Genomic DNA, 20895 nt, shown 5'->3' on the forward strand with positions numbered 1-20895 from the left:
CAGTACCACACACACACACACACACACACATACGGGTCTATGTGGTATGGCGGGACTATACTACGTCAATCCGCCCGGTGGTGGTTTAAGTGGACTACCCTTTTGAAAGGACTTAGAGCCAAGGGAGCGAGGTTAAAGTGTTCGAAAAAATCTGAAAAAAATTTGGGTCACTTCAGACCTCATACACTCCCTATAGAAGTCTAGATACACTGATACACACCAACCAGACTCTATTGTGTTTTCTGGAGACATTGTCCACTTGACAACAATGTGTTTTATGAGGTCCAAAAAAAACAATATTGGGTCTTTAAAGGGACAATGATGTAATATGTAAATAGCTCATCATTACCATGAATACACATCTGACAGGACACAGGATTACTGGAACATCATTTTATTAGTGTTCTTGGATCTGAACATTAATTTTAACCATAAATAAAAAAAGAAATCTATGGACAAAAATGCCCACGCTTCCCACAGAAATATAAAAATATAGAAAACAGAAAAATTAAAAACATTTAAAATGAATTTTAATAGTTTAAAGGTAAATATTAAGGGGAGAAAATATGCATTTATAATTTTTTATTTTAAATATAACCCGTCAAAAAAAACCCTAAATAAATTAAATGTAAAAATTATGAAATACAAACTACTTCTGTATTTAACAAGAACTTTTTTTTCTTTAAACAGAACATCAGTGTTAACAACAATTGGCAATCTGACCAAGATGTAAAACCACAGCTCTCTAAACAGTTATTTTAGTTCATTTTTTTCTGCCTTTTTGCAGTTAATCCTCTGTTTCTTACAAAATCTCTTATGTTTTGAACTGTTCTTCCTGCCAACACCGGATCTTCTACCAATTTGCAATGACTGCATTCATTTTTGGTGGCTAGTTTCCCTTTGTTTATGTGGTCTTTAAAATGCCTCATCACTGCAGCAACCTCAGCCTTGGACCACATGTTTTTGGGAGCTCTTCGGGAATTGTGGGATTGAGCAGCATTTTTCTCTGGAAGATATATAAAGTAGTAGTAGTTAAAACAAACAAAAAACCAAACAAAAAAAACAAAAAACATTTGGTGGTTAAAAGAATGGATGCTACCCTGTACTAACTTCTGAAATGTGTTGCTACCATCAATATCAAAACGAGCTAAAATTCTCTTTGAAAATTTATCAAATTTCTAAAATGAGACATTTAGTGTTCCGCTGTGAATAAAAGACTGAATAAAAAGTTGAATAAAAGTCTCTTGATGCATGCTCAATCATCCAGGTAAGTAAATCCCAAAACGTTGATTCTGTTAATCTGGACGTAGCGTTTTCAGTGGGAGAAACATTTTGTCACTCATCCAAGTGACTTTTTGCCACCACTCTGCAGTTTGCCATATGTTGCAAAGTGATGAAACAATAATAAGCTTAGAGAACCAACTGCACCCCTTACCTTCAGAGGGAGCAGCAGTCTCACTTGCTGCAGGCATTGTGAGTGGTCCTTCATCTGCTGATTACACAATTTGATTAAGTTTTAATATTTGTAACAAACATTTTATCCACAGAAACCAAGCTAGTGGTAACTTACCACAATCTACAGTGTCTTGGAGCTGCGCTGTGTTTGTGGAATCAGCTACTGCATGTACAGGCTCACTGGTGCCACACGCCAACATTGTGAGTGCTGTGTCATCATCATCTGATTCACTCTCACTGTCCTTTGTTTCAGCATCACTTAATGCAATTTCATCTGAGAAATTGTGGGAAAACCCCCCCAAAAAACCAAACACAAACCCCCCAAAAACCTCACATTAACAACGAGATATGACAAAATACAGAACAAATACTGGAAATTATAGTACATAGTTTTACTATTTAAGGCCACCACTCTGCAGTTTGCCAAATGTTGCAAAGTGATGAAACAATAGACTTCAAGAACCTTAAATCATGGACATTTAACAGAATGGTCTGTGCTTTTAGGTTTTAATTCGGTTGATAAAGCATAATATTCAACTACTGCCCTAATATTTGCTCCTTTCAATACAAACCTTCTATTTTGATCTCATCCAGTGATTTCCCCTGGATCTGGGAAAGTTGTCCTTTTTCCAGTGTTAAAAGCAGTTTGGAAATCTTGGCCAGCTGTGTTGTGGGAACTGGTAATCTGTAGAATTCGCGGTGAACGCGGATATCATGACCCAGGAAATCTGCAACCTGATCAAGTTCGTTGTTTTTCAAATTAAGGACTTGTGAGAGTGTGGCAACATGTTTTCTGAGCTGTGTCGATCTTAGATACTCAGGCTGCTTTGCTCCACACTGGTGTGCATGAACACGCAAGGAGTCCATTCCTCTGTAATGACTCATTGATCGGGGTCTTGCAAAGAGGTAGATATTAGTGGCACAAATACCACAGTCAGGCCTCCTACTAACCAGTAGTGACAGAGCATCCAGCATGCTTGGTGTTAGCAGAACTGGAACATTTCTGTCCCTTTTTCCCATTATTTCTATTCTACAGAAATAGTTACAGAGTCTCTGTTCCATTTCTGAGAGCCCCATGGCAACATCTGTGTGGAGTGCTGTTTTGTCTCTTTCAAGAAAACTTTTGAGGCGCATCTTTGAAACCTCTCCAGAACGTCTTCGGTTGAACACAATGATTTGTGAGAGTGTAACTTGTGCAAGTTGGGCATAATTCTGAGCTGTGGCTTCGTTCTCCAAGCTGCAAAAGGCACTTTCTGCAGATTTTTGAAGGTAGTGATGGAGAATCCGAACATCTTCTGTAAAGGGCAATGTTGATGGCTTGTTAAACTTTGCCTCACTCAATGTGTTCAAGGCACGGTGAGACACCATCTCAGACCATTTGGAGACATACAACTTCTTGAACGCATCAGTGGACTTGATTAGGGCTTCATCCTCTGTCATGAGGGCACGACAATGGATAATGTCAGACATTTTATGCAGTGTATGTCCCAGTTTCAGCGCAAGGCTTGGAGTTTTGTATGACAGTGTCTCTTCATCAAAACCTGAAACTTTCTTTACTGCTTGCACAACTCTCTGGAAATTAGCAGGCTTAATAGCTTCTTCCATGTTATGCACTGAGAATTCTGTGCGCAGACACAACAACAAACGTCCCGCTTCACGAAGCTTCTGTCGTATATAATCATACTTTGTAGGGTCTTGTCCATGTTTATTGTAGAGGGACTGGGCAAACTGAATAACAGTAAAGTCATTTCGCACAGCTGAGGCAATCTCATCTTGTTTCATAACAGCAAGAACCTTCCAGACTCCACTTGACACCTGCGGATAACACTGAGACTCCAGAGTTAAAGCCAGGCCGAGTACTTTGGTTCTTCCAGGTTCTTTATCCGTGTCATCTTTTGGTTTGTTAGGACATCTGCGGACATGTCTCCAAAGATCCTTGCGAACATACATCCCTTGACAATAAAAGCAATGAGCAAACTTTCCCTCTACTGCTTTAATCTTGGGTCTTCTCTTCACTTTCAGTGGTCCCACTCCACCATGCAAAACTGCAGCATTATGCTTAAAATTTCCCTTATTTCTCAATTTCTCTAACAGACTTTTACGCTCGTTTGAGTCTCTAGGCAGGGAAAATGCATGCACAACATCAGGAGCCGTTTTGTGCGTTTTCAGGTGGCGGGAAATTTTAGCTTGTGGTTTGCCACAAAAATAGCAGTAATTTCTTTTACTTAAAGTCATTTTTTCTGATTCAGTTTCGCAAAGCTCACTTTATCTTGTGATTCGCAGCTGATCGCCCTGATGCCGGCCGGCTCGCTGGCCAGGCCCGCAGAAGTACCAGCTGAAATTTGGAGGAAAACACATCGGGGATGCAGAGGTCAAGGACAGAAGAGAAGAAAAAAGGTGACGGTGAGACAGCGGAGGCTCGAAGCGAGGAGGAGGTTTAAACCGTGTCTGCCGTCTATCGTGATGGGAAATGTGCGATCGTTGGCAATTAAAATCGACGAGCTCTCAGCACTGGTACGGAGTCAGAGGGAATACCGAGAGTGTAGCCTGATGTGTTTCACCGAATCATGGCTGCACCAGGACATTCCCGATGAGAATGCTTCCGTGGAAGGCTTCCACACTGTTCGGGCGGACAGGGACAGCATCGCTAGCGGTAAGCGTAAAGGAGGTGGGCTTGCTGTTTTAGTTAACAACCGGTGGTGTAACCCTGCCAACATAACAATCAAAGAAAGGATTTGTTGCCCGGACACTGAACTGTGTGCTGTTGGACTCAGGCCGTATTATTTACCCAGGGAATTCTCTCACGTCATCTTGGTGGCTGTCTATGTTCCCCCCTCTGCTAACCCCACAGCTGCATGTGACACTATCCACTCTGCCATAGCTCGGCTACAGACTCAGCACCCGAGTGCCTTTATTGTGATCTCGGGTGACTTCAACCATGTATCACTGGACAATACACTACCAACATTCAAACAATATGTGGACTGTCCCACCAGGGGAGAGAAAACTTTAGACTTACTGTATGCTAACGTCAAGGATGCATACAGCTCCTCCTCCCTCCCCCCACTTGGTAGGTCAGATCATAACCTGATTCACCTCACCCCCCGTTATGTGCCAATTGTGAGGAGGGAACCTGTGACCACCAGGACTGTTAGGAGGTGGTCAGAGGAGGCAATAGCGGAACTACAGGGCTGTTTCGAGGTGACCGACTGGGAAACACTCTGTGAGCCTCACGCCGAGGACATCAATGGGCTTACTGAGTGTATCATAGGCTACATAACTTTCTGCACCGACTCCATTGTTCCAGCTCAGACTGTTCATTGTTACCCAAATAACAAGCCGTGGGTGACTAAGGACATCAAAGCCCTCCTCAACAACAAGAAGAGGGCTTTCAGAGGGGGCAACAAAGAGGAGGTGAGGAAGATCCAGGTGTTACTAAAGGACAAGATCAGAGAGGCTAAGGACAATTACAGGAGGAAGCTGGAGTGGAAACTCCAGCAGAACAGCATGAGAGAGGTGTGGAGGGGCATGAAGACCATCACTGGATTCAGGCCAACCAACAGCAGGGGAGCTGAGGGAGGTGAGAATAGAGCCGACGAGTTGAATCTGTTTTTCAATAGATTCGACACCACAGTGTCTGCTCCCACCCCCACAACCTCACCTGCAGTCAGCCTGGAATCCAGAGCCACACCACTGTGCCAGCCTCTCTCTTCACATGTTGCCTCCTGTGAGATTCCTGACACCCCTCCCCCACCCATCACCTTCACTCAATACCAGGTTGAGATGCAAATGAGGAGACTTCACTCAGGCAAGTCTGCTGGACCAGACGGAGTGAGTCCCCTTGTCCTCAAGACCTGTGCCCCCCAGCTGTGTGGAGTCTTTCATAAACTGTTTATGCTGAGTCTGAGTCTGCAGAGGGTCCCGGTGATGTGGAAGACATCATGCCTCGTCCCTGTACCAAAGACGCCTCGTCCCAGTGGCCCCCAGGATTACAGGCCCGTGGCACTGACCTCCCACATCATGAAGACCCTGGAAAGGCTCATCCTGGACCAGCTGCGACCCATAGTAAGACCACATCTGGATCCCCTTCAGTTCGCTTATCAGCCTCGTCTCGGAACAGAGGACGCCATCATCTACCTGCTCAATCGTGTCTACACCCATCTGGACCAGCCGGCGAGCACTGTGAGGGTCATGTTTTTTGACTTTTCCAGTGCTTTCAACACCATCAGGCCGACCCTCCTGGGTGATAAGTTAGCAGCGATGCAGGTGGATGCTTCTCTGGTGTCCTGGATTGTTGATTACCTGACAGGAAGACCACAATATGTACGTCTCCCACAGTGTGTGTCTGACAAGGTGATTAGCAACACAGGGGCACCACAGGGGACTGTCCTCTCCCCCTTCCTCTTCACCCTCTACACCACAGACTTCAGCCACTGCACAGAGACCTGCCATCTTCAGAAGTTTTCTGATGACTCTGCGGTGGTTGGATGCATCAGCAGGGATGATGAGACAGAGTACCGGGCTGTGGTCGACTCCTTTGTCACGTGGTGTGAGCAGAATCATCTGCAGCTCAACGTGGCAAAGACCAAGGAACTGATCGTGGACTTCAGGAAGACCAGGAAACACTTGACCCCTGTTTCAATCCAGGGGGTCAGTGTTGACATTGTGGAGGACTATAAATACCTTGGAGTACACATTGACAATAAACTGGACTGGGCTAAAAACACCACAGCACTTTACAGGAAGGGCCAGAGTCGTCTCTATTTTTTGAGGCGACTGAGGTCCTTCAACATCTGCCAGAAAATGCTGAGGATTTTCTATGAGTCTGTTGTGGCCAGTGCGATCCTCTATGCTGTTGCATGCTGGGGGAGCAGGCTGAGGGTCGCAGATGCCAACAGACTTAATAAACTGATCCGTAAGGCCAGCAATGTTGTGGGGATGGAGCTGGACTCCCTCAAGGTGGTGTCGGAGAGGCGGATGCTGTCCAAGATAAAGACAATGTTGGATAACACCTCCCACCCACTCCATGACATGTTGGTCAGTCACAGGAGCTCGTTCAGTGAGAGACTGAGATTACCGAAAAGCACCACTGAACGACACAGGAAATCATTCCTGCCTGTGGCCATCTCCCTGTACAACGCATCCACTTAACACACTGTTTGCTGCTACAGCTACACATGTTTCTTTTCCAAATATTTATTTATAAGTGACTTATGTATGTATGTATGTATGTATATATATATATGTATATATTGTACTATTCTTAGTTAGCGTATTGTCTGTCTTGTCTTAATGTTGGTTTAAAATGGAGCACTGTAACAAAAAATAATTTCCCCCAGGGATCAATAAAGTATTCTGATTCTGATTCTGATTCATCTTGTGAGTTAAAAATCAAGAGCTGAAAGTCAGCACTTTGACCAGTTGTTCTTTTTGTTTCTATTTCTTTTTATTTCTTTTTTTTTCTTACTGCATTTACTTAGTTCTACAGTTAGATTCAGTTTAATCTACTTGTTTAAAAAAAGTTAATGATTTAAGTTCAAATAAACCTTTTTAATTTGGAACAAACCCAAAGATATCTTCAGACTTTTAATTGACCACATAAACGAGTTGTTCTTAGAAAAGAGGGAACTTGGTCTACTACTTGTGTTGGTTTTCCAACACTTTCCACAATTACAAATAGTCATGAATTCAAGCTTGCCCCGTTATTTATGGAGGTTTTTTTGAGCTAGACTATCTCTACAGGTAAATAGTATGAGCTGAGACACTTCCAAAGAGGGTTGGACAACTTATTTTATCTGCCTTGTGTTCCTCAGGCCATGCTTCTTGATTCAAACCATAAGTTATTGAGTCTGTTGAAGAAGTGTGGCTCCCTCACGCCGAGAAAATGTTTGCATTTGGATAAAGCATGGTTCCATAGTGAAAAATTGAGCTTGTTCATTTTAGATTAACTTATAATGCAAGTATGAGAACATCTGAATGAACCTCACTACCAGTGTGAAACTCCAGAATGTCAAGAATATGCCACCTAAAATGCAATCTAATGTAATAGTAAATAGTTGCCACTAGATGCTCATAACTGAAATAGTTGGTGACTGAGAAACACATACGTGTGGTACTGCAGAAAATCCATCACCTGGTAAAATGTAGAAACTTTACATTTTGCAATTTAAATACCTAGAAGTTGTCATTTTTAAAATGCATTAATCAGAGCCCAACTTATAAGTGCTTAAGTCTACTGAGGCCTAGAGGTAAAAAAAAAATTAATGTGTTTAAAAATTCAATTTCATTTCATTCTTGACAGAAGTTTGACCTAAAATCAGATTTCTACAAAAACTGAAACATTTAAATATGTTCTGCTATTTTATTATGTCAGTTACGGACAGTTTAATAATCTATTAAAATTTGCTCTATTGTTATTAAAAAAAAATCAATGTCAGTGTATTTTGTGACAAATCATCTGGTAAAGCAGAACAGTTTCTGGCAGGGATGTAAATTTGCTCTCACAGTTGCCCTTTTAAGTTCTGATCCTTTGCAACAATTTGCAAGAATACAAAGTATTACATGCCATGTTAAACTAAAAATGTCAGCTGTAAATGGTTCCAAACAAAGGGTGTCTGACACATATTTAAACCATTCCCCAAAGGAAAGTCCAAATCATGAGATTATTTTTAGAAATATACAGTATAGCATTTAACCAACTGACCACTTCTAACAACCTTCTACTTTTTAAAGAACAAGGCTGATGTTCCACAAAAGGAGCTCAAGCGAAGTTTTAGATGAATATTAAAAGATCAAACATCAAACACGTTTATTTATCATTCAAGGTGTCAACTGCCGTCTTTACCAACCTTTTAAATTCTGTAGTGCCATTATTTTGGAGCATTTCAAGTTGCTATCCATCAACAGAACCATTATATCCCAGTTTTTAATACTGCGTATGCATTAAGTCCATAGTAACTACATAAATTGCCAAAAAGTGCAAAAAAAATACAAAAAATTGAAAATCATTTTTGTTTTTTTACACATATTTCTAGTTAAAGAAATGTCAGAGGTACATCCCTCAAAACTGTAAATGCAATAAAGTTGCTCAAAGTTGTTTTCAACCACATGAAATTTATTTTGAGTGTCTTCATAGTTTCATTTTTGAGGTACACTAATTTTTACAAACTGCAGAAAAAACAAAAATAAATATTATTGTGCAAAATTTACAAAAAACAGCATTGGGCATCAAACTAACTATTTCCAAGAGTGCAATTTAAGTTCTAAGCATCCCAGAAACTATACAAAAAGGCAAACATGATTTTTGAAAATAAACTAAAATAAACCTTCGAAAGGGAAAAAAGTATGTTTCTATGAAAAGTCACTTCCAGTTTTTCCAGGTAAAGGCGGGGATGTGATAGTTTGCGCTGACATTTATTCCAACGTAGGAAATGCTATGAACAGCTGATCAGATTGGCAAAGCGTATTTCTAGATTATGATGTTTTTGTTGTTGCGCTTTTTATGCGATTTTGACAAAGCCCTTTGTGGAAGGAAACCATGATTGGGACACAGTGAATGCATGTTATGCAAGTACAACTCCTCTGGTTTCATATGCCAAATAAAATTATTTTGCCAGCTTATTTTGTAGAATTTAAAAATAGTTATGCAAATCAGAGCGTGCACGCTCCGATGGGCTTAAAAGGTTTACATCCATCCTTTCATCGTTCTTCTGCGGTTTGTCCAGGTCTGGGTCACAGGAGCAGCAGTCTACACAGAGCCCATATTTCACACTCCCTAACCACCTCTTCTGACTCATCAAGCTAACGCTGGAATTTTCCCAATACAGCCGATAGCTATAATCTCTCCAGTGTGTCCCTGTGGCAGGACATGTCTGGAACATTGCATCCAAGAGGCATCCTAATCAGGTGGTTAAACCACTTCAGCTGGCTCCTTTTGTTGTGGAGGAGTAACTGTGCTACACTGAGTCCCTATTGAATGACTCAGCCCCCCCCTCCCATCCTCAGCCTCTCTTCACGCTCTATTAAATGAAAAATACACCAAAACAGGTTGTGGAATGGATAATATTTAGCTAATATTAAGCTTCTGTAATGGCCTTCCCAAAACCCTGACCTCTATGCTACTGAAAATTCATGGACTTTGCTTAAAAGTCAGGTCCATGTCAGAAAACCAACCAATTTAAATGAACTATAAAGAAGAGTGGTCAAATATTCAGATATTCAAAATAATCAGTATAATCATTCCACACTGGAAAAGCTCAAAGAAATTATTAAAAAAATTATTAAAAGCTGATGAGTGCTTTTGATCACAGCTGTATATTACTTACACTATCAGAGAATGTGCTACTTTTTAAATTGCACACTTTACATTTCTACTTTAACAACAAAGCTGTTTTCTCCCAAGGTCTTGATATAAATACAAACTTGTGTAATGTTATTTATAGAAATGAGACATACAAATTGGCATTTTTTCTCCATAATGCCTTTGTGCCTGCTGCTATCTGAAGGCCTACTTTCTCTTGGCTGGGCTTTCATCCCATTGTACATCACTCAATGGGATGAAACTTCCATGCGAGCGCAAACGCTTTGTCATGGTATAGTGCGAGCCAATAGCAAAATTGGTTTCAAGTGCCATTGTTGCATCCTCTCTAAAAAAACCTTTTACCTTGTACCACAGGCTGCTTGACCTTAGTTTTTATTTATAGTGTTTGGATAATTTCTTCCTTGAAGGCTTCCTTGAAACCTTTCCCCTCTATGCAATCTATTTTTATATTCTAATACTCATGTTTGCCCTGAGAGTTAAACGATTTGAATCACCTGTCATTAGTAGTTAGATAATGCAATAAGTGGCTATTACTGTATCATTAAGAAGCCAGTGGGTTCAGACACATGGCGATTAATAGAACAAAAGGTAAAAAGATCATAAGCTGGAGTTGCAAATGTTCACACGCTCATTTATTTCCAATATCTACATCTACACATGGTGTCACGGTGTCTCAACCTCACCTCCCCTGATAAGGATGAAATATTCTGCATGAATTAGGCTCCATTTTTCAAAACACTGTGCCACCTAGATGATTTATATGAAGCTTCATAGTCATAGACAACTAAATCTAAATTTTCTCTATGCATCTGCGACATTAAAAGTGCATGTGAGAAGAATGTGGAGACAGAATATTGTGTGTGTATCCATGGGCCTTTCACTCAAACGTGTGTGGCTCTCGCTGAGCTGATAAGGATCACTCATTATGTGGTGAGTTAGTTCTCCGCTGATGCACGTCACAAACCTCTAGCCACATCACAACAAGCTCCTGATCTGTATTCATGGGTGGTTAACAGCTGGTGCACTTTCCCTCTGAAATATAGCAGGTGGACATCGTAAGTCTCGCTGCCTTCAGAGATGGAAAAATAAGGGTCTTACCTCAATACGACCCGCTTTAATTTGCTATTTAATTTTGATATATGATATTTTGAAATTGACAACTATACTGTTTTATTTAGTTAATTACATTTAGTTGCTAAATAAATCAAGTTTAGAGAAAACTGTTTCAAGATTGCCATATTATTGACTTATCAGAGCGCTTTTTGAAAGCGACATCCTTTCTCACTTGCACCTTAGCAATGGGCACTGGAAAATAACTCCATGACTGAAGAAGAAGAGCTTGAACATATGACTGACAAAATGTGAATCAAGGAAGGCTTTTGATCTTTATGAAGGTGTTTTTTTCAAGACTTTTCCCCCCTCATTTAGGAACATATGCTTTCAGTGGCATAGGGTTTTTGCATAAATTGTAACTGCACCTTTGCGTTTTATCTGTATCAACTCTGTTGATACAGATAATTGATTTTCTGCCAGTATTCACAAACTCCAGCTTTACCAGAGAACAATGATAATTATTATCTTTGAATATAACTTAATAACAGGGGACAGTTTGAAGAACAGCTGTGCCCATAATGATTTATATTTACAAAAACATGACAAAACACTCAGTTGTAGTGATGTTAGCAAGTGCAAAGCAAAAGGTCTGTGCAAAGTGGAGGCTGGTGTCAGGAGCAAGTTAAACTTACTGTACATGCTGAACACAGTCCAGGCTAGGTTTGCATTGCTCATTTATTAACAATTTAACCATGTTGTAGTGAAATTGATATATTAATTTATCCTTCATCCTAGATAGATTCCCTAATAACAAGACAGGCAATAAATGTGGAACTATGAAAAATTAGAATTTTTGTTGTGCTTTTATCCCACCTGTGCCTGTCAGATTTTTTATGACGCGCAGCATTTCTGTAGGATTTTTGTTTTTGTCTCTTTTTGTCTGAAAGAGGACACAACCATTATGGAATACCATTTCCATAAAAGGGTGTCTGCAACAATGCCTATGTAGTTGGTGCATGTCAAAGTAACATTCACATGGATGGTAGGAGCCAAGGTTTCTCAACTGAACATTTCCCAAAGCATCACACTGCCTCTGCTGGGTTGCCTTCTTCCAATAGCACATCCTGGTGTCATGACATCATGCACATCTAAAATTTATAATCAGGTCATGTTTTGTTCTTTCTTAAAATACTTTCTACTCCATGACTCAAGATTATTCAAAATGTTTTAATGTGAAATAAGTGAAAAAATGCAATTTCATATTTTATGACTCTTGGGAGTTTAAGAGTCCTTCAGTTTCACTTCAAAATATATGAGTGGATTAATTTGGTTCTGATTATAGGATTATCCATCAGTGGCCTTGCTCAAGTGTCTTTGTCCAAGACACTTAACTCCTACCAGAACCGCTGACCTTCCTATGGTGCTGGGCGAGCAAAGAAATCATTCACTTCAAGGATTCAATAATATAAAAGGAAATGCAACACTGTTAGCATGAAATAAAGCTTATTTTATAGTCAAACACTTTTTAGTACTGCTTGTTCTCTCTCTATGTTGCATTATTTGTAGAATCATGTAGAATTTACTATGGAGTCATATTTTCTATTTCTAAAGCTTTATACAGATACATTTTAACAGTGGTTGTTGTGGTAACCAGTGTTGGGCAAGTTACTTTGAAAAAGTACAGCACAACCTCACGTGTCTGAATTTACAGTTGTGTTTTCATTTTGACATACTGTATTAACACAATTGATCTAAAATCAGACAAAAAACATCAAATCCGAGTAGAAAAAGTGATATTTTCACTGTAACAACCACAAACATGTTCATTGAATCATATTTCATAACCTTAAATGCAAATATAAATTGTGAAACAAACAACAAGTTATTTGCAGCCATTTACCTTTTACTCTTTTTTATAATCATTTCAAACTATTTACATAACAATCAGGTGTTCTGCATTCAGTAAGATGCCACAAAAATAATTTGTGCCACTCCAAAAAAATAATTTGTCCACTATAAAGGAGAACATCACAGCCCGATACCTGCAGGTCTGTGTCATGATCCTGGGTCTGCTGACCCAGCGTTTTGTGTTTAGTTTATGTAGACTTCAGGTTTCCTAAGTTCATCGTTTTCATGCCTAGGTGTTTCTAGTTATTTTCCCCTCGTGTTTCCACCATGTTAAGTCTCCCCTGCTTTTCATGTATTTCATGTCTGTGGCTTATGTTGTCAAGTTCAGGTTGTCATGTCTATGTCTCACTCTGTTTCCTGTTTTATTGTGAAGAGGTCTGGCGTTTCTGTGTTCATCGTGTTCAGTTTTACTCTCCCACTGTGACGTCATTATGTTCATGTGTGCCAGCTGTTTCCCCAGGTGTTGCCACTTCCCTCATTATCTTTCTGTGTCCATTTAGTCTGTGTGTTCTCAGTCATTCTTTGTCAGGTCGTCCGTTGTATTCACCCGTTGTACTCGTCCGTTGTTTCCTATGTCTCCGCTCCAGGTATCCCTGTCAGTTTGTTATGTTTAGAGTTTTCTATGTTTTGTTTTAGTTCACCCAGTTTAGGTCATTGTTTAGTTTTCATCGATTCCCTATTATTTTGTACCCTCGTTTCTTTCCTTAATAAACGGCTTGTTTTGTTATTCACATCTCATTTCGGTCTGCGCTTGAGTCCTTCCCTGCAACATACGGTCTGCCCTAGCCAGACCGTGACAGTCTGACAGCAGCAGGTGTATCACTCCTGTTTTCTACCTGGAGACAGCAGTCGCCTCATTGTGGTAACATACAACACAAAACTATCCACAACACTATACACTAACTACACAAGACAACACATGAACTACACACTCCAAACACGCTGAACGTCACAAATCTCTCAGCATCTCAAAACTCGCTCTCTCTCTTTTTCTGCCCTTTCTCTCTCTCTCTCGCCGTCACTCCTAAAACTTCCCCTCTTCCCTAAACAACCAAATGTCATGTTGCCATATCGTTTTTTGATTGGTCGACACGGTGCATTTTTCCACCAACACGAACGGGTGGTTTTTGTTTTTTTTGGTTTTTTTTACTTTTTGGTCATAAGCAGAGAGCGCTTGCTAGCGCTGTCCTTACACAGCAAACGTGACGAAACTATTGAGGAAAAACACGCGTATATATTGTTTAGCATGACTCTGGTTTTACATGGCCTATCAACACAATTTAAAAACTGATATATATCACCTTGTTGCTTCGTCATCTTGAAGTGGCCATGTGACCACTATATTCTTCCTCAGTCAAACAGCAGCACTCATACGACTGTTTTCCCCCTAGCTCCAGGTGTTGTGCCAAAATGTGATTTGTCTACCAGAAAGTGATTACCGCCCGCTGGAGCACGCACAGCTGTAGCACCCAGATTACTTACAGCTACTTCCATGCAACTGATATAAGCTGCGGTAACCTGAACACAGCTTCAGCCATCTGTTTGTTGAAAAATAGTAATGCGACTGCACGGCATTTTCTTGTTAGTAACGGTAATGGCAGTGTAACGATAGGAATAGTAATTAGTTAGATTACTCGTTACTGAAAAAAGTAACGCCATTAGTAACGCCTTTACTTGTAACGCCATTATTCCCATTACTGCTTAAAGTCAATAAAAGTTTTGATATTTCTTATTATGCCTTTCCCTTTGCTGATGAAAGTTCACCCCCAAAAATATGTTGCTATATTCCATCATTACATTATAATTATTAAAAAAAATGTAATTCCCATAAGATATTTTAAAACTTGTTTGTTAATGTAATAAAAAAAAAAATGCCTTCAGGGCAAATCAGTTAGTCTTTTACTATCTGGGTAACTAATAACACAGGCCCATCAGTAAACCGTGTCTGATCTGTTTCTCCATATTTTATCTTCAGTTTCTCTAACCCAAATTTTGTCCCTGTCAGGCTCTAGCTGAATAATTAGTTTAAAAAAAATAATGTAAAGTTGGGTTTTTAGCTTCTAATGAAAATTAAAGCTGGATAAAGGATCAGCATGGACAGTATAAAAAATTATATACTTTGTATCAAAATTTTATTCTGTCTATGATTATGACAAAGTGGCCCAAGCTAATTAAAATTACAATTTTTTTCCCCTCTTCCCATTGTTGTTAAACAAAATATTAACAACTAAGACAATTTCAATAGGAATAAAAATGTTAAAACAAAAAGCTCCTCTCTTAACCCAGAAAGCACAATGCTGTTCTGAGGGAAAAGAGTGATAGGGAGCTGAGGTGTCAGAGGTGCACTTCACACGTTTATATGTAAAATCCTAACATCAACAATGATCCATAAAAGGGCTGTTCCACATTAAGTCACAGAATGTTTCCTCCTAGTACATTTAGGAATTGCAATGCAAATCTTGTGCCCCATCTACTAAATGAAAAAGCTTAAAATCATCATGAATGTCTGCTTTTGGTAAAGCTTTTAAATTTTATGCTAGCTAATGAAAAATGGTGTAACTGTTATTTTCAGCACAGGACTAACTATAAGGAAGTGTCAAGATTGATGACAATAAATGCACTTTCAATTCTTACCCACTGGAGTTACTGTAGATCACACAAGGAAAATAATTGTATTTTTATGATGGTAAACTCTGGCAGAATAGCAGTACTGACAAGAGCCACAATCTTTCGCTTACTGGAATAAACAGGATGGAATTCTGGTAAACATGTGTAAAACTCTATTGCAAAAGCAGAAGTCCTGAAAGCGATAGCCTTGAAAGCATAATTAAAGCTCTGCTCAAGTGTGAGGGTGGCATGCACCTTGTGAACTATCCCTACCACTTCAGACTAAGTCCAAACAATATTTTGGTAGTTGAAAACAACTGCAATGCACTCTAGTGCATAAAATAAAAAAAGAAAATCTGAATCTTTGAATGGTGGACCAGTGCAACATGTGATTTCACATTCAGGTTTTCAGGGGAAGAATGCAGGCTTTGCTTTGTAGTGGCACCAGAAAGGTGTTGCAGCTCTAAAGCTCTCTCTTGAGGTGCAATTTTTCACCACCAATTTGCTAATGAGCCCCAGAGCTCCTCAGCTGACATCCCTGGCATACTGGGTATCTTTGGGAGTGGCTGTCACACAAGTAATGGGAGTATTAGTGGGAGTAGTTGTTATGGGTGACACAAAATCTCAGAACTCCACATGGCCTCTTGCTACTTTTCCTGTAGATGACCTGCAAACAAACACCTTTCCCCAAGCTTTTAAACCACAAGCTGTTCCTTTGATACATTTAATGGTAGTGGAGCATCACATTGAGTTAGCACCACATTTAGTTTCCTGGAATTTGCTATGTTTCCAAGGTTTGGAGGCCTATCTCCCCCCACCACCACTTCCCCTGCCAGTGGCGGACTCCCTCAGACATCGGTGCGTTGGTGGTTCTTTGTGTCTGGGGATGGGCGTTCAGGTACACACCGGCTCACTCCTTGGCGGCCGCTTATCAGGGCCTGGAGCCTGGGGCTCGCTCGGGCCACTTCGGAGGTGGGGTGCCCCCGGCCTCTCGGCCTGGGGCTCAGTCACTCAGGCACAGCTGGCTGCCGCCGGAGCTCACGGGCGCGTCACTGCAACTCCCCCTGGCTTCTGCTCCGCGGCTGTTGAGTGAACCCTCATCTGGGACTCTCCTCAGCTCTTTCTGTGACAGTGGTGCGGCTGCCCCTCTGTTAGTCTTCCTTGGTCTCTTGTGTTCTGGGGGCCTCTGGATGTCTGGAGTTTTGATCTCCTCCATACCTGCTTCATGCCCTGGAGGACGGGGCTGTGGCCCCCCCACACCCTCTAGCAGATCATTACATGAAGGAACCTTTTTAAAAAAACAAGCGTGTCCCTGCCCATTCTGTTGGTTTTTGTTTTTTGCCCTTCTCCCCCGTCCCTCTTCTCAGCTGTTTCTCTTTCCCTCTTTCTTTCTCCCCTTCTTTCCTCCAGTTAAGTCTGTCCCGTATTCAGCAAGTGAAAATAGAATAAACAATAAAAGGTGAATCAAATGGACCATTATGGCAAGGCTGGGATGGTCAATTTGGTAAAGTAAATCCGTTTTGCATCTTTTTTTGCCTTTAAACAATAATTCTGATGGCAAAAGAGCCAAACGGGACAGGCAAAAAAAAAAAAAAAAAAAAAGGTTGTTGTGCCACAACACAGTTGCATTACAAAGAGTTGATTTAATATTGAATGAAGGAAGAATAGGCATAGAGGTGCAAAAGAAAAAAAGTACCAACAAAGAAAACAAACTGAAATATTAACAGCCAGCTACCGTAGCACTGTTCTCAAAAGAAAACAAAAGTACATATACCCAGAATACCTGGCTGCATTCCTAACATCTTAACGTGGGGAAAAATGTTCTTTTATCAAGGTATAAGTTCTGTACACGTCAATCTTGTCCTGTGTGATGCTCTAGTATAATCAAAGACCTTTTCAAGTTGACAGTGTATAAATATATATAATATAATAATCACCACCTGTAAAGCACGATAACCAGTTTGAGTATCGCCACCTTCCAGCATAGAGGTAAAAAACAAACAAACAAACAGTCACAATCAAATACAAATAATAAAACGATATGAAAAACTTTGTAGATAAAACTGTTTCACTTCATAACTGATGTTTCCGTGATGTCCAACAACAAAGCCACTTAATGCCTGATTAAACTGTCACACACATTGAATTACGCAATAAAAAATAATGGCACTGTGCCGCAGTAAAAGTATCATTGTACGACCATTTAGCATTTCATTATTGTGACAGAAGGAATTCACGGCCTGTTTAATTGTTTTTCTCTGTGATTCTGCACTCTCTCTAAATGTACATTGCTCTTTATTTGCCTCCAAGACCATTTGTTTAACAAGTAAAGATGATAAACACAGCTAAATCTCAATAGCCAAAGTAATATGGTTTATGGTTAGCACTTCCAGCCTAACCATAAAAAAAACAATATCTGATATGGTACGTGACAACTGGTTAAAATCACCATTTTAAATGACGTTTGGCCCAGAAGAGCATGTCTGGAAAGTGGAAGACTGTTCTGTGGTCAGACAAATTGAAATTTGAATTTTTTTAGGAAAACATAATAATGAAAGGAACCATGTGTTGTTATTAGCGTCCAATTCAAAAGCCTGGGCCTTTGATGATAAGTGGGTGCATAAGTGCCTATGAGTTTAGCAGCTTGAACATCTCAGAAAGTGCTAAAGCAACATACACCCCCTCATCCAGAAGAGGGCTTTTTTCAGGAAAGGGCTTGCATATTTCAGCAAGACAACACTAAACAACATACTGTATTCATCACAAAAGTATGGCTTCATAATATAAGCCTCAAGAAAGCAATGGGACAATATTATTTTCCTAAAAGTACAGTAACTGTCACCTCAGTTCCCAGACGTTTACAGAGTAGTGTAAAAAGGAGGGATTCTACACAATGGTAAATGTGGACCTGTCCCAACTTTTTAAACATTTGTTTCTGACATCAAATTCGAAATGATTCAAAATGTTGTTTCCTATGTTTGATTTTTAAAACAATATGGGTTTATGTGGTCATTGTATTCTGTTCTATAATTACATTTTATAAAGTGTTTTAACTTTTAGGACACTAAAAAAACTATAGTATAGTATAGTAACTTATATAACTAATATAAATAGACAACCATAACAGCAGGCATAAGTAGACTGTTGTGATTGTGAGTCTCTCTAGTTCCATGAAGTATTTTTCATGATGTTAGTTTATGGTCTTTTTGTTATTGAGTATGTTTCTTGTTTCTCTGACAATAGATTTAGTTTCCATTTGTAAACAACGATTTTACAAATTATAAACAATTGTGAAGTGTTAATTGTTTTATATATAGGAATGGAAACCCTATGAAGTATGCACACTGTGCATTGACATGCGTTTAAACACAGCATGTCATTTGTTCAGGCAGCCTTCTGTTCCTGCCCCAGCAACGGCAATTTAATGAAAATATTTTGTAATGTACTCTATTATTTTCCAGCAAGTGTGGGTATTATTGCTGATGAATGTGTTTCAGCTGCAAATTATTCCACAGAGAGAATTAAAAACTAAAACCTGCAGGCATGTTTTGTAATTTAAATAGGAGAATTACCTTCTAACTGCAACAACACTTTTCTCTCCTTTACTTCTACAGTTGAGGCACCTACAAGAACTGAAGAGAAAAGGAAAGAAAAAAAGTATTCACACTGATTTATAGTATAATGAACAACTGTACCGGTCTTTTGATGCTTTTTTCCAGCTTTAAAAAAACTGATCCTTATGTTTAGTTGGATTCTATGGTGGGAGCAGACCTTTTTGACAGCTTGTCTCAACATCATGTTGGACACAGATGGGAGAGACAAGGGACAAAAACAGCAGGGGAAGGTTTCAATAAAAGGAAAAAAGAAGGAAATATAAGGAAAAAGGAAACATTGGATTTGATTTACTGTCAACTACTGTGTAAAGCATTGAACACTGCTGAAATGTAACAGATTGTTACGATGTTCTTTCGCTGCTGTCTGCTTCTGTCCCCTCTTAGAGCTTTTGCCTGAGTCACAACAGGATTTTTCTATCCAGTTTTGCATTATCTTCCCCAACGATTAGCTTTTTAGCTCACGAAAACATTTTATTTAACCAGCAACTACAGAACTCAAGCTTTCTGAGATCAAACAAGGTAAATCAGTAGCTGCTCCATCAGATATGCATACAGGGCTCAGATGTGAGGCACATCACTTGAAACATGCCATAAATAACTTTATCTTGATGTCCAAAACATTATAATTGCACACCATAGTAATCACATTAGGGTGTGATTAAACATTTTAAATCACAGCTGTACTTGGAACAGAGTTATCATTTGTGATCATCTTCTACTAATTAAGCTTGCAACAACAAGCGTTGGGAAAAGTGAGTGGGGCTCAGGCAGGCATCATATCCTTGCAAAAAAGTATTACACACTAATGCAGTATGGAGCAAATACAAAAACATAGACACACACAGTGTTTATAAAAAAAATAAATCACCGCACCGAGCACCCGATTACCGCTGTTACCCTCCACATCTTCTCGAGCTCTTCTCTGAGCCCTTGATATTTCTCCTTCTTCCTGATGTTGCAGTCATTCGGTATTGCTACATCTTCCTCTGCTTGACCAGCACCAGTATGTCCAGTTGGTTATCCATCACCATCTTGTCCATCCTCAGCCCTCCTAGCTACCTCTTTGTGGTTCCCATTTGCCAGATGCTCATGGAGTGCAGTATTATATCTAGCTCATAGGGCAACTTAAAAAAAAATGACCCTTTTTTCAGTCAAATCAGACATGGATAAAAGAATACTCTCATTCTGCTAGAATAAAATTGCACATGCTTGTTAGAAGGAAGTTGGAGGATCAAAGTTGAATTAAGCTGAAGCCTGTGTGTCACGGAGTATGAGTTTTAGTGAGTCAACTCTTTTTTTTATTGATTATTTTAACTACCATCAATATCAAACATTTATCCCGATGAAGCTGTCAAAATTAAAATGCTGATTGTAAATTTGTGTGAATCCTTGCATGAAACCTGTTCTTGTCTTAAAGAATTTCAGCTATTTTGTACTACTGCTGAATTGTTACACAGACTGGGATGTGAGTTAATTGGGTGTTTTGGAGTACCATACAATGTTTGTTAACCTGTCAGAATGTAGGGGAGGAACAATCCACCTTAATGCTGTGTCTGATGTATGTAAAAAGAGTCAATGTGATTTGTTTTGTGTGAAGTCAGCCTGCATTTTTAAGGCTGCCAGCAAATGAGCAAATGCTGGCACTCACCTCACAGGTGAATCTCTTCCACACAAGCAAATACAGTACACATGCACACAGGACTTATCTGCCATGGGTGCAGAGGCATTTTACAAATGCTTGATTTTGTGATTTTCCTGGGTGTTTTGACAGCAGCTGCTCAAATCGTGACTTCCACTTACACACTTGTGAACACACAAAAATACCCAGCCACCCACTAACATTCACAGATGAAGACACACAAATTCGCATAAATACACATCAATGCGTGGGCCCACACACTCACACTGCATATGAATACACTCATATACATACACTAA

General features: G+C 39.8%; 1 protein-coding gene across 2 annotated transcripts; it reads right to left on the reverse strand.

Moving 5' to 3' along the window:
* Positions 1-603: 603 nt before the first annotated feature.
* On the reverse strand, positions 604-3716 carry LOC113035454 (uncharacterized). Of its 2 annotated transcripts, none has more exons than XM_026191034.1 (4): positions 2028-3716; positions 1571-1729; positions 1436-1489; positions 604-1006 (listed from the first exon to the last, which is right to left on the reverse strand). In XM_026191034.1, the coding sequence occupies exons 1-4, from the start codon at positions 3688-3690 to the stop codon at positions 759-761; spliced, it is 2124 nt and encodes a 707-aa protein (XP_026046819.1). In that variant the 5' UTR covers positions 3691-3716; the 3' UTR covers positions 604-758. The 2 variants fall into 2 exon arrangements, with proteins under 2 accessions (XP_026046819.1, XP_026046818.1); XM_026191033.1 differs by having other exon boundaries at positions 1436-1492.
* Positions 3717-20895: the final 17179 nt, after the last annotated feature.

Source organism: Astatotilapia calliptera, chromosome 13, assembly GCF_900246225.1.
Source record: "Astatotilapia calliptera chromosome 13, fAstCal1.2, whole genome shotgun sequence".
NCBI classification, from domain to species: Eukaryota; Metazoa; Chordata; class Actinopteri; order Cichliformes; family Cichlidae; genus Astatotilapia; species Astatotilapia calliptera.

Coding starts and splice junctions, on each gene's coding strand:
- LOC113035454 (XM_026191033.1), bottom strand. CDS start 3,690: ATGACTTTAAGTAAAAGAAATTACTGCTATTTTTGTGGCAAACCACAA. Junction 1,493..1,570: donor CCAAGACACTGTAGATTGTG/GTAAGTTACCAC, acceptor TTGTGTAATCAG/CAGATGAAGGACCACTCACA. Junction 1,007..1,435: donor GACTGCTGCTCCCTCTGAAG/GTAAGGGGTGCA, acceptor TATATCTTCCAG/AGAAAAATGCTGCTCAATCC.